The sequence below is a fragment of the Diabrotica undecimpunctata genome, chromosome 10, assembly GCF_040954645.1.
Source record: "Diabrotica undecimpunctata isolate CICGRU chromosome 10, icDiaUnde3, whole genome shotgun sequence".
In the NCBI taxonomy this organism is placed as follows: Eukaryota; Metazoa; Arthropoda; class Insecta; order Coleoptera; family Chrysomelidae; genus Diabrotica; species Diabrotica undecimpunctata.
Window position 1 is genome coordinate 28,719,679 of NC_092812.1, and position 17,940 is coordinate 28,737,618.

At 34.0% G+C, this 17,940-nt stretch overlaps 1 protein-coding gene across 1 annotated transcript in view; it reads right to left on the minus strand.

Moving 5' to 3' along the window:
* The window catches only part of LOC140451849 (agrin-like), a 714,345-nt gene that overhangs the window by 338,555 nt on the left and 357,850 nt on the right, over nucleotides 1-17,940 (minus strand). The window contains exon 3 of the mRNA XM_072545755.1: nucleotides 13,309-13,326. Within this exon, the coding sequence (XP_072401856.1) occupies nucleotides 13,309-13,326 (18 nt within the window). The remainder of the gene's footprint in view (nucleotides 1-13,308; nucleotides 13,327-17,940) is intronic.

Consider the following 17,940-nt stretch of genomic DNA (forward strand, 5'->3'; position numbering starts at 1 on the left):
AGTTTTAATACATTAACGTTATTACGGTCCATGGACGTTCCACACCATTACTGGAAAAACACCAAAACAAACAACTCTGATACCAAATACAGCGAAAAATAAAATAAGTCAACCAAAGTTTCGCGATCTAATGGAGTTAACTAAATATCTCAAGAATCTTCTTAATATAGAATTTTATCTTAATCTAGAACCAGAATCCGGGTAAACCAAGGACCATACTCCAGTCCTAGAACAATTTAGCAATGATAACAGCAGTGGTGGCGAATAGACATCATAGAATTTTTTGTTATTTTTGTTAATTTTCTAATATATTTTGCTAAGTTTCTACCGATTTTTGTTTAAAATTTTAATAAAGATATGAAATCAGCTTGTACAATTATTTTGATATCCACACTGCTTCCAACGAATATCTTAGTAAAAGTAAAATTTGAAATAAATTGAAGCGTGGAAGTTTTCCTTGATTTGCCAAGTTTTAATTTTTGGATAAATCTTGTTTTTCAAATAAACGCTTCAATTGCTTTCAAGGACATCTCCCAAAGAAAATAGTTATGACATAAGCTGTACACTTATAACTCTGGAAAAGTGTAAAAAATTTAATTACTGCATAGCAATGCAAACAATTTTAAAACATACCGTTGTCTATTAAAAGCAAATATTTTATTGCTTTGCACCAAATCGAAAGTAGAAATGCATCTGCCTGTAAACTGTAGTAAGATTCTGTCACACTACTAATTTCCATAGGGACGCAGCGTCCTAAAAATTTTAAAAATTTAATTTGTTTTCTTCAAACTTCAACAACGGTTGAATGGTTAGGGATTGTTTTACACTCTTGTTTTGGTAAAACTACTACAATTTTCCGTAGGGAAATGTGGATGTTTTTCTTTAAAACAAAGTTGAAACGTGCACGTTTTATAAAATGTAATATTGATTTTATGAGAGTATAATCGCACTCCAGGAAATGTTTTATAATATAGCTAACAGGTTTGTTTAATAAAATTATGGGAGTGGAATAAATAAAAAAGTATATTTTATATCAACATTTTTGTGTCCAAATAATAATGTTCAATCAATTGCAGGTGTTATACCAGCTAAACAAGCGTAGTAACTCATAAAAACATAAAATAAATTTTTGGACTTTACCGGTAGTTCTGGTAAAGAAGAAAACGAAAATTCTTGAAAAACATTCCATTTTTACACTACCAACACGTTTGTTATTAACTATACAGGAAATAAAACGTTTTCTCAAAGAGGAGACCGTTTTTTAGAAGAAATATTCTATTTTAGCACTTTCAGTCATTATATTTTTTTATGTTTTGCTGTTATATACTAGGAGGGTGTAATACTATATTGGTAGCAGGTGGATACTTTTTTTTCTATGGGCAGCTGGTGTATACTTCCCTGCGATTTCGGCAAAAGATAGATCTACTTCTGGAATAGCACACCTACCCACGCGAGCTCATGGTTTTCCCAAGCCTCCCATGTTCGAGAAAACTATGTCCAAAGCATTCTCATCTTTACCGTTTCCTCCCCCCACTTGCAAACCAACTCGCTAAAACGCACTAGCCCAGCGTAGCGTTTTACTGGCTTAAAACCAAAAAAATTATTTTCCATAAAAGACGAAACTACTGAATGGCCCTCAGTCTCCGGCGGCTCCAACAACCCCAACCAAGGTAGCTGTTGAAACAGGTTTGGAACAGAGATTGCTAAGAATCCTCGGAAAAAATCAGGCTACTACAAAGAGCGCCAAATGCAAATTGCTTCATAGAATGTTTGAACTCTTATATCAGACCAGAAGTTGATGTAACTGGAGGAAGATCTGAAAAGAATAAAATGGGACATTATCGGACACAGCGAAATAACACAAAAAGGAGCAAAGAGAAGCCCAAATTACTCTTAAATCAGGACACGTAAATTTCTAACAACATCCGTGGTCATCAGCAATAGTTGATTGTTTAATACATTCCAAATACCTTTCCCAGTCCAAGACACTAAAAGAAATGAAAAGGGAGTGCTGCTCGACCGTTTTGGTGGAAATAAAATTATTCAGGCTTTAACAAAGCTTTTTACCGAATGCATCTCCCAAGCAAAAACTCCTTCTTAATGGAACAATGCAGTCATTGCTTTATTACACAAGCAAGGAGACATAACAGATCTAAAAAACTACCCTCCTATCAGTTTGCTTTTACACGTATAGAAACTTTTCACAAAAATTATCAAAAGAAGACTGGACGCTAAATTAGACTTCTATCAGTCTAGATAACAAGCTGGATTTAGATCGGAATACAGCACTAACGACCACTTACTAGTGATAAAGAACCTGATAGAGAAGTCTGCAGAATACAGGAAACCATTGGCGCTGATATGTGTGGACTACGAGAAAACTTTCGATAACATAAGCCATCAGAAAATGTTAAAAGCATCAACAGAAAGCCGAATAAACCATTGCTACCCAAAAATAATCCAATATATCTGCCAAAATACCAAATATCTAGCGCAAGACTATCTGAACAAAAAACAAATTAATTCTGTATACAGCGAAGAGTACGAGAAGGAGACAACGTCTCTCCAAAGTTATTCACGACGCTTTTACTACATACTTGTAAGAAGGGAGATATGAACGAGCATGGTATCTACATAAATGGAAAGAAGTTCAGTCATTTGAGATTTGCAGATGACATGGTACTTATAGCCGATCATTTGGATGATGCATTAATAATGTTTGAAAAATTATATCAGGCTTCCTTGGAGGTCGGACTAAAGATTAATATGAACAAGAGGCAAATAATGACTAATCTGGTGCTTAATCGAAATATTGGTATTGACGGAAGGAATACTGTGCAAACTGCATGGTATAGGATTATCTTATTGTAGGATTATTATCCTACTTAGGATATAAAATTCGGTTAAGCAAATATAACCAGACACTCAGCTCCCACGTCACATAGGATTAGCCTTGGCAGCGTTTGGTAAATTAAACTGCGTATTTAAATCGGAGGGGGGTAAATATAAGGGGGTAAAGGAAAATGACATATGGCGCAGAAGATATAACTTTGAACTGTACACAGCATACAACGAACCCGAGATCATAACATCCATAAAGATCGGACGTCTGCGCTGGATGGGCCATGTTGAACGAATGTTGGAGACTGAAACACCAAAACATATTATGAGACAAACACCAGTAGGAAGAAGGTCAAAGGGAAGACCCAAACTTAGATACATGGAACAAGTGGAACAAGATCTGAAAACACTTAAGATTACCAACTGGAAAAACAAAGCAAGGAACAGAACAGAATGGCGGAAAATCCTAGAACAAGCCAGGACCCAGAAAGGGTTGTCGAGCTACTGATGATGATGATGATTTAAATCGGACCTAACCATATGGCTCACAAGAAAAATCTTTAACCAATGTGTGTTACCTGTACTCATTTATAGAGGGGAAACATTATTACTCACAAAAAAGATAGTGAATAAAATTCAAGTGACTGATATGATTCTAAGTTGACAACCGATGGACAAAACGTATTGGCAAGTGGAGACCAAGACAAGAAGCATTACAGAGCAGAGGATGCCCACCAACCGGATGGACTGACGATCTGAATCGTGTTAGCAGTAACTGGATGAAAGCCGCACAAGACGGAGACAGATAGAAAGAGCTAAGGAAGACGTATGTCCAGCAGTGGACGCTACAGGCTGAAGATGATGAATAAGAATGTGTCTTTCAGTGATGCAAAATCATAAGAATAATCATTAATTTTTGGAACATTTGCTTTATATTCTAGGTACCGCAGAAACTTTCTCTACACCTGCTCAATTCTGTGAATATGACAGATATAATCGGGACTCAAGACTGAAGAACAATATTCTTGAGCATATTAATTGTAAAAGCTGATATAATAGTCTATTTGCTTATAAATAGATTGACCTAAGAAACAGCCGTTTGACAGTGATTTAATTAATAGTCTCCTTAATTACCAAATAAAGTTTATTTTAGTGAACTCCTTTCTAACAATATCATTTTGTTATAAAATATCTTACCCTTTTGTAAATTTTGGAATGTATCAACACTAAACTCTGGTAAAATTAAATTAGAAGTTACTTCTTATCCGCAAGTTGATTTTGTTAAATTCCGGTGAAATAAACAAAAATGACGATCTCTCCTTTTTCTGAACCATGAAAATGTAAAATCGTTACCAAAGTTTTGTGTGTTTAGGATCTTTTCAAACTTAATATAAAATCTGTTTTAAAGAAAGGTATTATTAATTTAAATTCATTTTGAAACAAAAACAGAACCTTCGTTAAAATTTTAATTAATTAAATTATAAATATATTTGTACTTGATTGCTTTTTAAATAATCCGACAATTTTGGCAATAAAGACGGATTTTAAGCTTATGCAATATTTAACCCCATTTCTGTGAAACAGAGAAGAGCATGTAATAATAAAGGACTTTCTATAATTTTGTATATGAAAATTTACATTTTTATCATTGGTGACGTGGCTTGGGTGGATGTTGGCGTGAGGGCCAGCGTGGGGATTGGCGCGGAGATTGGAGCGGGAGTTGGCGCGAACATTTCTGACAGCAGGATTTTGATTAACGGGTGCAGCGGACGGCAATTTCTTTATGAGAGGTCTCCAAGTCGAAGGTAACCGTATGCCGTCATCTCTTTTATTGAGACAATTTGGCCTTTTTCAATTTTTATGGCTTCTCGGATAATTCTTGGTTTATAGAAGCGGATGGGTGCTATGGTTCTGGAGTTTTCAAAATCTATTTTATGACCTGTATGAAGGTGGTGTTGACCTAGAGTCGGAATTGCAAACAAAAATGTAATGTTCATAAATCCTATTTTAGATTCTACGATTTGTTTGGCCTATATAGGATCGAGGGTAGTCTGCACAAGGAATTTTATAAACTGCGTTTTGTTCATTTAGATTGTTGTCTTTGATTGCTCGGACAAGAGATGAAAGTTTTTGTTGAAGGGAAAATATTTACTTTATTCCTCTTGATTTTAAAATGTTGTCGATTTTGTCAGTGACACCTTTGATGTAAGGAAGAAAAGCTTTCGTATGATGAGATTCTGGGTCTTTGGATTGAGATTGAATGGGAGATTGATGTCTGTGGATGCTCCTATTAATGTGATTTTCACGGTAACCGTTTTGGATGAGAGCTTGTTTTAAACTAGAGAACTCAGCTGGTCTACTTGCATCATCGCAAAGGCGTATTGATCTGGAGACAAGCGTATTAATGACTGAATTAATTTGTGAAGGGGGATGATGAGAGTTGGCATGCAAGTAATGATTGGTATGGGTAGGTTTTCGATAAACAGAGTGATGAAAACCTAGGGATTGGTTTTTCTTCATAATAACATCGAGAAACGGTAGAGATGAATCAGTTTCCACCCCCATCGTGAACTGGATACTAGGATGTAAACCATTTAGATGGGTTTAACAAGACACCAAAGCATCCCTGCCATGGGGCTAAATGACGAATGTCTCGTCAACATATCGTAGCCAACATGTGGGTTTGAGCATTGATGTGGTGTGGATAGTGCTCGGATCTCGAAATCTTCCATCAAGATATTGGCAATTACTGGATGAGGAGCCCATTGGGGCACCATTTGTTTGTCTGTAGAATTAATTTTGGAAGATGAAATAGGAAGGGAAGGAAGATGAAGTGTTGGACATATAATGTTTAATGAGAGATAAGTGGTCTTGCTGGATAGTGTATTTAGTTTTCAGAATATTTAGAGTTTCGTCTATATGAATGTTTGTAAAGAGTGAAACGATATCGAAACTTACTAGAATGTCTGACGGTGAGATAGGGTATTGTTTACACAATTTGGTTAAATGTAAAGAATTTTTGACGAAAGATGAAGCATTTTCTGCGAGAGATTGTAGAGTTTTGGCCAAGTACTTGGCCAAAGATCGATTTTAGTACGGTTTTGTATATTATCAACTTGTTTTCCAGTGAAAATTGACATTTGCAACGAGCCACAGCATTTGCTTGTTTTTATATATATTTAACTGAAAATGCTTGTTATGTACAGTTTCTTGTACTTCTTTATTCTTTTTACTGGCAGTTAATGATTAGAAATATAGTTTTCGCTGTTTGGATTTATGTAGATAATTCAAGGTGTGTTTAGTTGATGTAGTGTGGGTATTTTACCTATGGGAAACGTGCATAAGATGGACCCCTTAAGAAAATAGCTTCATTATAATTCTAATTTATTGTCCGTCATAGGCAGGGGTCTAACATAGGCACACTTCCTCTAAGGATATTAAGTAAAGGATGGGATAATATGTACAGTTTTTCCCTAAGTTTGTTGTTTTTTGTGATGTCGTTAGTGGAATATTTTGTGGTAAAATTTGAGGAGATATACTTAGTAATAGTATGTAGACATAGCTGCATAACGGTATTTTAAATTAAAGGCATGTTTGAATAGTTTTTATTAGTAAACATGATATTTGTATCATCCTGTAGACATGGACATAATGTGTTTTATGACATTTGGCCTTGTCTATTATTTGGAATGGAATACATACCGATGTTCGTTTCCATCCCATTGCGAGTGGAGAACATCTATTCAACCTTACTAGGTAATTTTATCACAAATTCTAAAAATCACTACTCCAATTTATTGTCAAATTCCGACACTTTTTTACTGTATTAAGGTCAGACGAGAACTGAAATTCAATGAAAAATTCTTTCTTTAGATTTCGTCTGGCAATTTATTATGAAAGCAGCTTGAATTTTTTAGTTATATTCTGGAATGTTTATTAAATACCTTTGACTAAATAATATATGTAAATAATAAACTATGAGTGATACAGTGATCAAAAAATAGTTTAATCCAATATTGACTAATAAAAAAAACTGACTGGGAGAGCTTCAAAATAAACCTTGAACACAAAATTAAACTTGCTGTGCCATTGAGAAACACAATGCAACTAGATGAGGAATTAGAATTGTTCTGAAGCTATTTTCTTGTGGCATTTTAAATTAATTACTATTTAACTGGGAATAAGCCACAATTAAAGGTTAAAATACGTTTATTGACGTTTCAATTTCCACTTCGGAAATCGTTCTCAAAATACAAACATTAGTAAATTAAACAAATTTTGTTTTTGTTACTTAGTGAAAAATTCTTCTATTAATTTAATTTTATCTGACTCATCTATATTGACAATTCAGACATACATTATACATTTTAAAGTAGACGACTTTAAAATGATATTGCCAATATTGTTGAGTTGCGTTCCTGGGACGACTTTACTTATAAGATAGTTCATTCGATTACATGAAATCAACTTTAACTTGAAAATATCCGTCAGAAAAGATCATAACATGTAATGCGTCTTTAAAAAGACAAATACATGCCATGATGACAGTAAAATTCTCCTGTTAGTGATTCCATAGTAAATTATGAGGGAAAAACCAGGAAAAAAACCTCATAATACTATCCCGACATAGTAAGTATTTGATCTTGCATTTATTTTACCTTCAATAAATACCAAATTCCGATTTTATATGTTTGTTATTTAAAAAATATAAATGATGTATTCTCTATATGTTACTGACTTACCAATACTGGTATTTTCTTTTTAATAACTTCCTCTTTCAATATTGGTAACCAGATCCTACTACATTCTGCCGAGGAATTCATAATTTACTATGGAATCACTAACAGGAGAATTTTACTGTCATCATGGCATGTATTTGTCTTTTTAAAGACGAATTACATGTTATGATCTTTTCTGACGGATATTTTCAAGTTAAAGTTGATTTCATGTAATCGAATGAACTATCTTATAAGTAAAGTCGTCCCAGGAACGCAACTCAACAATATTGGCAATATCATTTTAAAGTCGTCTACTTTAAAATGTATAATGTATGTCTGAATTGTCAATATAGATGAGTCAGATAAAATTAAATTAATAGAAGAATTTTTCACTAAGTAACAAAAACAAAATTTGTTTAATTTACTAATGTTTGTATTTTGAGAACGATTTCCGAAGTGGAAATTGAAACGTCAATAAACGTATTTTAACCTTTAATTGTGGCTTATTCCCAGTTAAATAGTAATGAGGAATTAGAAGTTTTTATAAAAAATATCCAATAGGTAGCTTGGAAAAATACTCCCACAATAACTTCTAGAAGAAACGGGAACAACTATCCAAAAGAAATTAGAGAACTCATAGTAGAAAAAAGAAAGTTAAGAAAAAAAATGCAGTAAACTGTTGTCTTAAATCGCAATAAACACGATTTGAAATCGAAAAACTTTACGCAGGGTACCATAAAGTTTTTAAAAACTTTTAGGTAGTCTTTCTAAAGTTCTAAATTTAACCATGATGCTTAGAAAATTAAAACAAACCACTGAAATATCTGACTTTACACATAAATTTAAATCGAATGCTTGAAAGAATGGAATGTGAGCCGTTCAATGTGGCAATAGCGCGCATTTAACAACCGAGTGTTTCCTTCTCTCACTCCAGGTGACGCAGACCACCTAACCGCAGCTAATCAATTGTGACTCAATGTTTGAGATACCTAGGCCTAGCCTGCACGTATTATTGCATTATGAAAGCGTAAGTGTTGTGAAATTTTAATTATCGTAGTTGACTTTCATTTGAGTAAGAAAGTTATTGTAGTCAAGATGAGCTCAGCAAAGAAACGAAAGTATAATGATGATTGTATCAAATATGGGTTTCTTTGTATGCGTAATGGTAATGTCGAACATTCTCTGTGTATAATTTGCTATAAAGTATTAAGCAATGATACAATGAGACCTAATCGTCTTGAAAGACATTTGTCATCCAAACATAACTCTTTTAAGGACAAACCAAAGGAATTTTTTGATACAAAATCTAAAAATTTAAATCGCATGAAGTTGGATAGTACTGGTTCTACGGCTCAGTCATCTGAAAAAGAGCTTGAAGCTTCATATGAGCTATCACTTCTGATTGCTAAAGAAAGGAAGATCCATATTATTGGAGAGGCGCTTGTTAAACCGTGTTTGTTAAAGGCAGCTGATATTATTTTTGGAACGCAGAGTAGGCAAAAGTTATCTTAAATACCTCTTTCTGACAATACTGTGAAACGTCGAATTGATGATATGGTCGAAGACATACAAAACCAGGTAGTTGATTCAGTAAAGCAATCGCCATTTTTTGCTATTCAGCTAGACGAGATTGCAGACATAACACAATGTTCTCAGTTAATTGTTTGTGTTCAATAGATTGAAAATGAAAGACGAGATACTCTTTTCTACAGAGCTGTAGACTACGACAAAAGCTATTGATGTTACGAAAGCAGTGTCAGACTTTTTTGACAAACATGGCAAAAACTGATCGGTGTATGTACGGATGGAGCGCCTTCAATGTTTGGTTCTCGTTCAGGATTTGTACAATTAGTAAGGGACAAAATTGCTGATGTGACTGGGATATATTGTGTTATACATCGACAATTGGCAGCAAAACTCTGTCAAATGAACTGAATGCAGTCTTAAAGTTGTGTATTAAAGTAGTATATTACATAAAAACAGTATTGAATACTCGACTGTTTAAAACTCTTTGTGAAGATTTAGGGAGTGGTCATAAAACACTGCTGTTTCATACAGAAGTATGATGGCTCTCAAAAGGAAACATATTGGCCAGATTATTTGACCTTCGAGATGAATCACCTTCTTGGAACAGCAAAAGCAATATGAACTAAGCGTGGCCTTAAAAAAACACTGTACCCAAGTAATATTTGCTTATTTGTCAGACATCTTTAACTCGTTGAACAGCCTTAACCTAAAACTACAGGGTGAAGACTCAAATATTTCTTAAGATGTATATTGAGAAATTGCAACTTTTTAGGCACAAAATACCAGCAAAACCCTGCAATTATTCGAGTTTCCCTTAAGTAGAGTCAATCTCAGAAGAAACACGCTTCAAGGACATTTATGAAGGATCAAGTTTGAAAACCCAAATATCAAACCATTTGGAGAGCCTAATTAAAGAGTTCCAGAAATACTTCCCAAACACTTGTTGCAATAGTATTTTCAGAATGTCAATTGACCCATTTCATGTCAGGAAGGTGCTTTGGAAATAAAACATGATTCCTCTGCCAAACGTAACTCTGAATTAATGAACAAACCTTCATTTTATTTAAAATATTTCAAAGTGTATCCTAGTGTATCACGGAAAGCTCTTCGTTTATATTTCCCTTTTTCAAGCACCTATTTGTGCGAAAAAGCATTTTCAACACCTGTGGCAATTAAAACAAAGTATCGGAATAAACTTGATGCTGCTAGTGACTTGCGTTGTGCATTTACTAAAACTTAGCCACGAATAGGCATACTAGTAAAGAAAATGCAAGCACATTCATCTCACTAACCAACCTAATCTATATTTCCTTTATTAAAATTTTTGTATTTTATAAAAACTGATATTATTGTATCTTATGGCAGTATAAATAAATGTTTTGTTTTCTATGTAATACTTATTTGTTTTTGTTTTGTTCCTAGGCTCATACATGTTATTGTTAAGGGGTGGGGGCGCAAGAAACTTTCATTTCAACAAAAGGGGGGCGTGATACAAAAAAGTTTGCGAACCCCTGTTGTAGACGGTAAAAAATACTATAACATAAGGGACTGTTTGCAGTTCCAAGCTCTTACGTACTCCAAAGTTAGACTTCAGAATCTTGAATGCAGCTTGGCTGTCAAATCCAAAACGGTTTAGCTGAATTTAGGTTTTCACAGGTCATTTTGAGAAAAAAAACCTATTATTGTTATTATGTCGCTTGAAATTAAAGAAGTGTATATATTTTAACACTGTTGTGATTAACGTGACTCCTTCTTTAAAAACCCTGGTTTTCTGAGCAACGTTCTTGGATATAATTTACGTTGATTAGAAAAAGGGTTTAGGTATAAAATGCAATTAGTAGTGATCTAAAAAACCACAGTCTCAAGGTGCTACTAAATTCATTCTCGAGTATATAGGTAATAAATAATAAAAAAATTCTACAAAAGAATAAAAGAAAGCCCAGCCATTTAGCTAACGTTATGCACAGACAAAGACGGGAACTACTAACAGAGAAAAAAATTATAAATAGATGAAGAGAATAGTTTGTGGAAAACTAACATGCAGACAATAAGAATCAACAAATCGAGACACTGCGGAGGGACACATTGGAAATAAAAGTTATAAAGAGGTGATACATGCTACAGAGAAATTAAAAATTAATAAGGTACTAGCGACGAATGAAATTTTGGCAGAATTATTGAACATGGGAGGATCTTAATTGTGGGAAAGAATCTTCTATTTAATAATATTAAATATCATGGACAGAGAATGGACAGTAATGGACAAAGAAGCAAATGCCAGGTAATGGGAAGTTATCCTGCTACAGCCCATATATAAGAAAGTAGATAAGTCGGAATGACACAATAATTATAGGCCAATTACATTGCTAAATGTAGTATAAAAAATTCTTTCTTATTATATCTATAATAAAATATTAAATTATTTAGAAAAGATAATTAGTGATTATTAAATGGATTCAGACCAAATAGAGCCACCACAGACAATATATTTATACTAAGAGGGATTCAAGAAAAAGCTTATGGATAGGACATAGAACTATATAATAGGTATCTATACTTTAAACAAGCTTTTGATTGTGTGAGAAGAAACAAACTGATGATGTAAGATAAAAATGATGTTACAATGGTCAAAAGCCTCAGTAAGAATGAAAAGAGAGCTAACTCCCATATTTGAAATCAACGTGGGAGTGAGACAGAAAGACGCGCTGTCAATCATGCTATTTAACCTATTACTTGAGTCGGTCACCAGAAAAACTAATGTAACCGGCCAGATAAATACCAAAACAGTGCAAATGACTGCATATGCAGATGATGTCGCTCATTAGCAGAAGCAAGCAATGACTGATGCAAGTTTTCAGGAAAATTATTCCCGAAGCACGAAAAGAAGACAAAATAAGTGAAAAAAAAAGTACATGAAAGTTAAAAGGGCATCTCACAATAAAAATAATATGACAATAGTCAATTATACCATCGAATGTGTAGAAATAACAAGAACGACTATTTACAGAACATTAATTAAACCCTAAGTAACCTATCAACGCAACTATGTCGGAGAAACTATATAAAAACACGGATCATATCTCAATCGGCAGAGGAGTCCGACAGGGTGATACCTTATCGCCTAAGCCTAAACTGTTTACCGTAGTGCTAGAATATGCTTATAAAAAACTTAACTGGGAACAGAAAGGCCTGAACATTGACGCTAGGAGATTAACAAATTTGCAATTCGCAGACGACATAGTTTTGTTCTCAGACAACCTCAAGGAGATATGTATACATGAACTTTAGTTAGTGTGTGTCAGTGTGGGTCTTAAAATAAACATCTCCAAAACAAAATTCATGACAAACCTAGTACCTAGCCGAAATATCAATATTGGAGACAACGAAGTAGAGCAAACGAAATAAAGATCACAATAGACAACCAAACATACGAACTACGAAGAAAACTAAACTTAGCATGGGCAACCTATGGAAAACTCAAAGATATCTTTAAAAGCGATATACTAATTTCTTTAAAACATAAAACATTTGAACAGTGTGTGTTGCCTGTGTTAACCTATGGTGCCAAAACTTTGACATTGACAGCTATAAATTCTAAAACGCTGCAAATAGTTCAGAGGAAAATGGAAAGGTCAATGCTCAGTATATCGTTTCGTGGCCGAGTTAGAAATGCATACTTAAGACAAAGAACAGGAGTTACCGATGTAAATGGAACTGAGGCGGACACGTCGTCCGAATCAGTGATGAAAGGTGGACGAAAGGATTGCTTGAGTGGAGGCCGGGGTTAAACAAAAGAAGTAGAGAAAGACTCCCTACTCGTTGGACTGACGATCTCAAGAAAATGTCAAGAAATTGGATGAAAGGTGCTCAAGATAGAGCACAATGGACAAAAATGAGGGAGGCCTATGTCCAGCACTGGACGTAAAGGGCTGGGTGATGATGATGATGAACCTATGAATGTGAGACCTGGGTAATGACAAAAAAAGATCAAGAGCAACTCAAGACATTCGATAGAAAGACAATGAAAAAAGTATATGGTCCAGTGCAAGAGGAGGACGGCACTTAAAGAATCAGTAGAAACTACGAGACTAATGAATTGAATTAAAGGCACGATATTGTACAAAGAAGGGCACAATAGTTTATATCAATTCATTGTTTATTCTCATTAGTTTATTTTAGCATGAATTCATTTTATATTACTTACCGTCTTCAGTTAACGTACCTGGATAATCTAAAAGACCTGCAACAAAAGAATATCTATATAATGATATGTAATCTACAAATCTTAAATTAAAACGTAATAGATTATCAGATCATTAATCAGTACAAAAGATGTAGTTCCTATGCTACACAAATCTGGGGTCTATAAGCTTTGTTGTGCTTCTTATAAAGCGGTTTACATTGGCCAAAGTGGCAGGAGAATACAGACACGAATTTCAGAACATCTAAAATTAATTAATAAATACTACATCCAAAATACAACAATACATTCTGTCAATAAACCACTCGTATTCTCTTTTAGATGTAAAACTCTTAAACACATGAAGTGAGTAATAGATTGGATATTATGGAACCTTATGAAGTTGGTAGAGCTAAATCAAATGATCTTGAAATAATTTTATATGAACAGCCTCTACCATCAGAGCCTTAAATTTCCATCAACATAAACTTTCAAGTTAATTCAATGGGATAGTTCAATTAAACTTACTTTAATAGATTCTAGACCCTATTTTTGATGTTATCGGGTGTAATCATCGCTACTGACTCCGTATATATTACTGTTACGTCCTGTATGATATCTGTTGTGTTACACCGTATTTAATCTATTTCGTTCCGAGTTTTTCCATCTGGGGATAGCCACGTCCATTTTCTTTGAGGTTTTTTCTTAGAGAATATGTTCATTGCATAGTATTCGTGGGCTTGTAGGAAGTTAACCAAGGTTTCTCCTCTCTTATTTCTAACTCCAGAGCCCAATTGTCCTATATAGTTTTCTGTTTTTGTAAGTCCTTGTCCGATCTTAGCATTGAAGTCTACTATTATCATTGTATACGTGCTGTGATAAATCGTACTAGTTTCTGCAATTTTCTTATAAAGTTCGTCTATGCTCTTCATCGGGATGTGCTGCGGTTGGAGCGTATACTTGAATAATTTTCAGGGAGATGTTCTCGTTTACATTTAGTCTAATCATTGCAATTCTTTCAGATATTCCTACGAATTGCTCTACTTTATGTGCATATTTCTTGAAAATTTAAAATCCTACGCCATCTAGGCTTAGTTCTTCTCGTCCTTTATAATATAGGACGTTACCGGACTCTAGTCTTATACACTATTCCCCGTTTCTTTTTACCTCTACCAGACCAATTATGTCCCATTTTAAGTCCTTGATGTATTTTTCCAGATTCCATGAAGCTGTCCTTTTTTCCTAAGGAGTGAGATTTGCCATTACTGTATGATCTACCTACCTGGGGATCCATTCCCTTTGTTTTAGATATCGTCATATTCCTTTTAGGATGTTTTTTAGCCTTAAAACACCACGCTAGCAGACGGGTTGGTGAGTGATTTTATACAATCCCTAAAATCAAGGGATTGTCACTTCCGCCATCCACACCGTACCGAAGGTATTCTTCTCCGCGATGGCTGCCGTTTTGAACTTCATCCGTGATCCTGGACAAGGGGCCCTAAGCAGGTACTAGTTTCCCGTGTCAGGAAACACCTAGAATTCTCAATTCCATTAAATTCAATAAAGACCAAATTAAGGTTTTTTATAGGTTACATATATTTTAACTTAAATTAGGTGTTTAAGAAATTTAAAAATTGGACAAAACTCCTGTAATCCTCCCAAAAACCATGTTTTCACGGTTTTTGGTCCTCCAAAAAAAGTTATTTTTTTTTTTCGAAAAAAAAACAAAATGCATTTGTAGGTTATCTAAACTGAACCTACCTGTCTGTAAATATAGAAAAATTGCACTGAGTCTTATTTTTTTATTCACATACAAAGTAAAAATATGAGAAAATTTATTCAGGTTTTGTCGATCTCAAAAAATATGATTACCTCCGCCAAAACCCCTAGAAAACGTGAAAAACATGGTTTTTGGGGAAGGTTAAAGGTGTTCTCTTTAATTTTTGAATGTCTTAAAGGCCTCATTTAATTTATAATATATATAATCTACAAAAACCTTGATTTGATCTATTTCGAAGTCTATAAAATGGTGAAAATGCCCAAAACACCTAAAAACAGTTTTTCGGATTTTTAAAGATGGCACACCGCACGGAAAAGTTTAAAAAAAAGTCAGAGACATAGCTTTTGAGTAAATACATACAATAAAAAAGATTAGACCTGCTGTTATCTTCCAAATTACGTAAGATTGCGTGGAGCCTTATTTTTTAATTACATAAAACGTAAAAAAATTAAATAAATTATATTCTGGGAATGAGGGCCTTTAGAGGGTACCCTTTACACCATTATTTTTTGTAGGGAACTAAAGAAGCTTTTAAAAATAAAAAGCGAAACGTATTCCATAAAATCAATTAAGCAGCTGACTTATTTTGCCAAATATGGCTGATAAATCTCTAAATTCTAAAATCTCTAAATTGACGGTCGTACTCCTTGGTATTTGGTATATTTAATGTGGGTATGTTACCATAATATATTTTTAGTAGGATGGAGGATGTTTGGAATAATTGACTGATCACAAAGCAATGAGAATTCCATTGAGCTCAGTTATTGCAAGTTTTTTTGTAGAAAAATTAGGGCCTTTTATGGAGTAATTGGAAGAGTGAACTTAAATTTCCCAAACCATAAGATTTAGTTCACCATGGAAATAGAGAACAACATGCTGATTGATTTGCATTTGTGGTAGTAAGAATATAATGACTGTTTTAGGGCTTACATGCCATTAAGCTAAGTTCTTAAGCTTAATGGTAGTTATGTAGTTAGCGGTTGCTACGCAGTGACAAAGATAATAAGCTAATCTAATTCGACTAATGATAGCGGTCACAAAAATGATAATTATCTAATTTCATAGGCCAAATATAGATATAGATACAACAATTACCTGTATAGAATTAAAAAAATAACTAAAACTTGTAGAACTTATTGAGTAACGACTATTGTTTTGGAAAAACATTGTTAATGTTATACTATTAAGAGCACAAAAACATTGAATTGTATTTTATAGAATAATGTCATTAAATAAAGCTTTTCGTTCAGACAAAACATTCTCCCATATCAGATGGTAGATTATTTCTCAATTTCAAGGTTTACTGCATGACACTTTATATATTTTATTCCAAAAGATTGTAACATAAAACTCGATTCAATTACAGTTCAATTTGGTGGCAGAAGACACCCGTTTTATCCCTCCAATTTTACCCAATTTATAACGAAATATAATTTGTCTTATGCGCGTTTCTGATCGTTCCAATTTCCCGTTATAACCGATGCAAATTTTTATGAATTTTACGCTGTCATCTTGAAGATCCCAAGGACTATACCTCATTAATTCATTTTGTGATTTTTAGGGTTTAATAAATCATTTTAGTTATGCAGATGAAAAAAATTTTTCTATAGTTTTTTCAATTAACTATTTCAGTTTGGTATATTCTGAATATAGTCATTTTCCTTTGAACGATACAAATATATTCATTTTTAACAACAATGAAACAGATGTCTTATGTCATTTTGTTTGAAATAAACTTACTCCAGTCGTCACTGGACCTCTAAAAATCATACGAACAAGCTGAATTTTGCTGCAAATGTCAATTTTTGGGACCCCAAAAAACAATTCAAAAAAGTTTACAACTTTTACTACTGGGCTTCCCCCTAAAACCCCCATCGTAGGGGGGCAAAAACGCAAAAAAATCTATTTGCCAAGAATCTGTACGCTGTAGAAAAAAATGTTTTAAATAAAAAATGTAGCTGAGATAATTTTAACCAAAAATGTTTAATAGAACTTTTTTTGTAGAATGAACCGTTCTCTCAGAGACAACGCTTGAAGCGACCGTCGATTTTGAATGTCGATCGAACGTCGATTTTGAAAAAGTGCTAATAAACAAGTGGTAAACTTTTTTGTATCTTTTTTGGGATCCCAAAAGTAATATTCTCTTCATTATTCTGCTTGTTCGTATGATTTTTAAGGGTCAACTCCCTGACAACTAACTGTAAATAAAGAAAAATCAATAAATAATCTCAACAGCTTTTAATAACGTCTTCATAGAGATTTTTTAGAGTTGCTATCAAGTTCTGGGGTATTCCGACTTTTAGCCTTTCCGATATTGCCTTTCAGAGTTTTTTACTGGTGTAATGGACATATAGCAAGGAAATAAAGAAGGAAAAATTAAGAGACAATTAGCCTAGCAAAGAGAAACAATTATTTAAAAAATTATTACATATTCCAAATTGATTAAAAGAACAAATCAATTCATAGCTAGTAGGTAACATATTTACGTAAACATTTTACATTAAACAAGGATTGAAAACTCGACCCAGTTAAATGTATTACACGAGTCTCAAATATCAGGCCACCAAGGTTGTTTAAATCACGTTTCAAAACATAGACCTCCGCCGATATACAACACAAGGATCAGTCAGCAAAAAAAACAATAACTCGACCTTGGTACTACGACTGAAATTTGAGAACAGAGACTAATAAAAAAGGCGAACAAGGGGGCCAGCGCGTTAGTGGGAAGTAGTCACGGAGACGCTCCACGCCATAGTGTGGAGATCGGACGATACGCAGACAGTGGACGCGTTATTTAACTCGACGGGATAGTGTGTCGCATAAGTGTCGGCAACTGGAGATTCGAAGGTTCGCAATCTCAAATCCCGGTAGACTGGAGGCGTATTCCCTAGCTA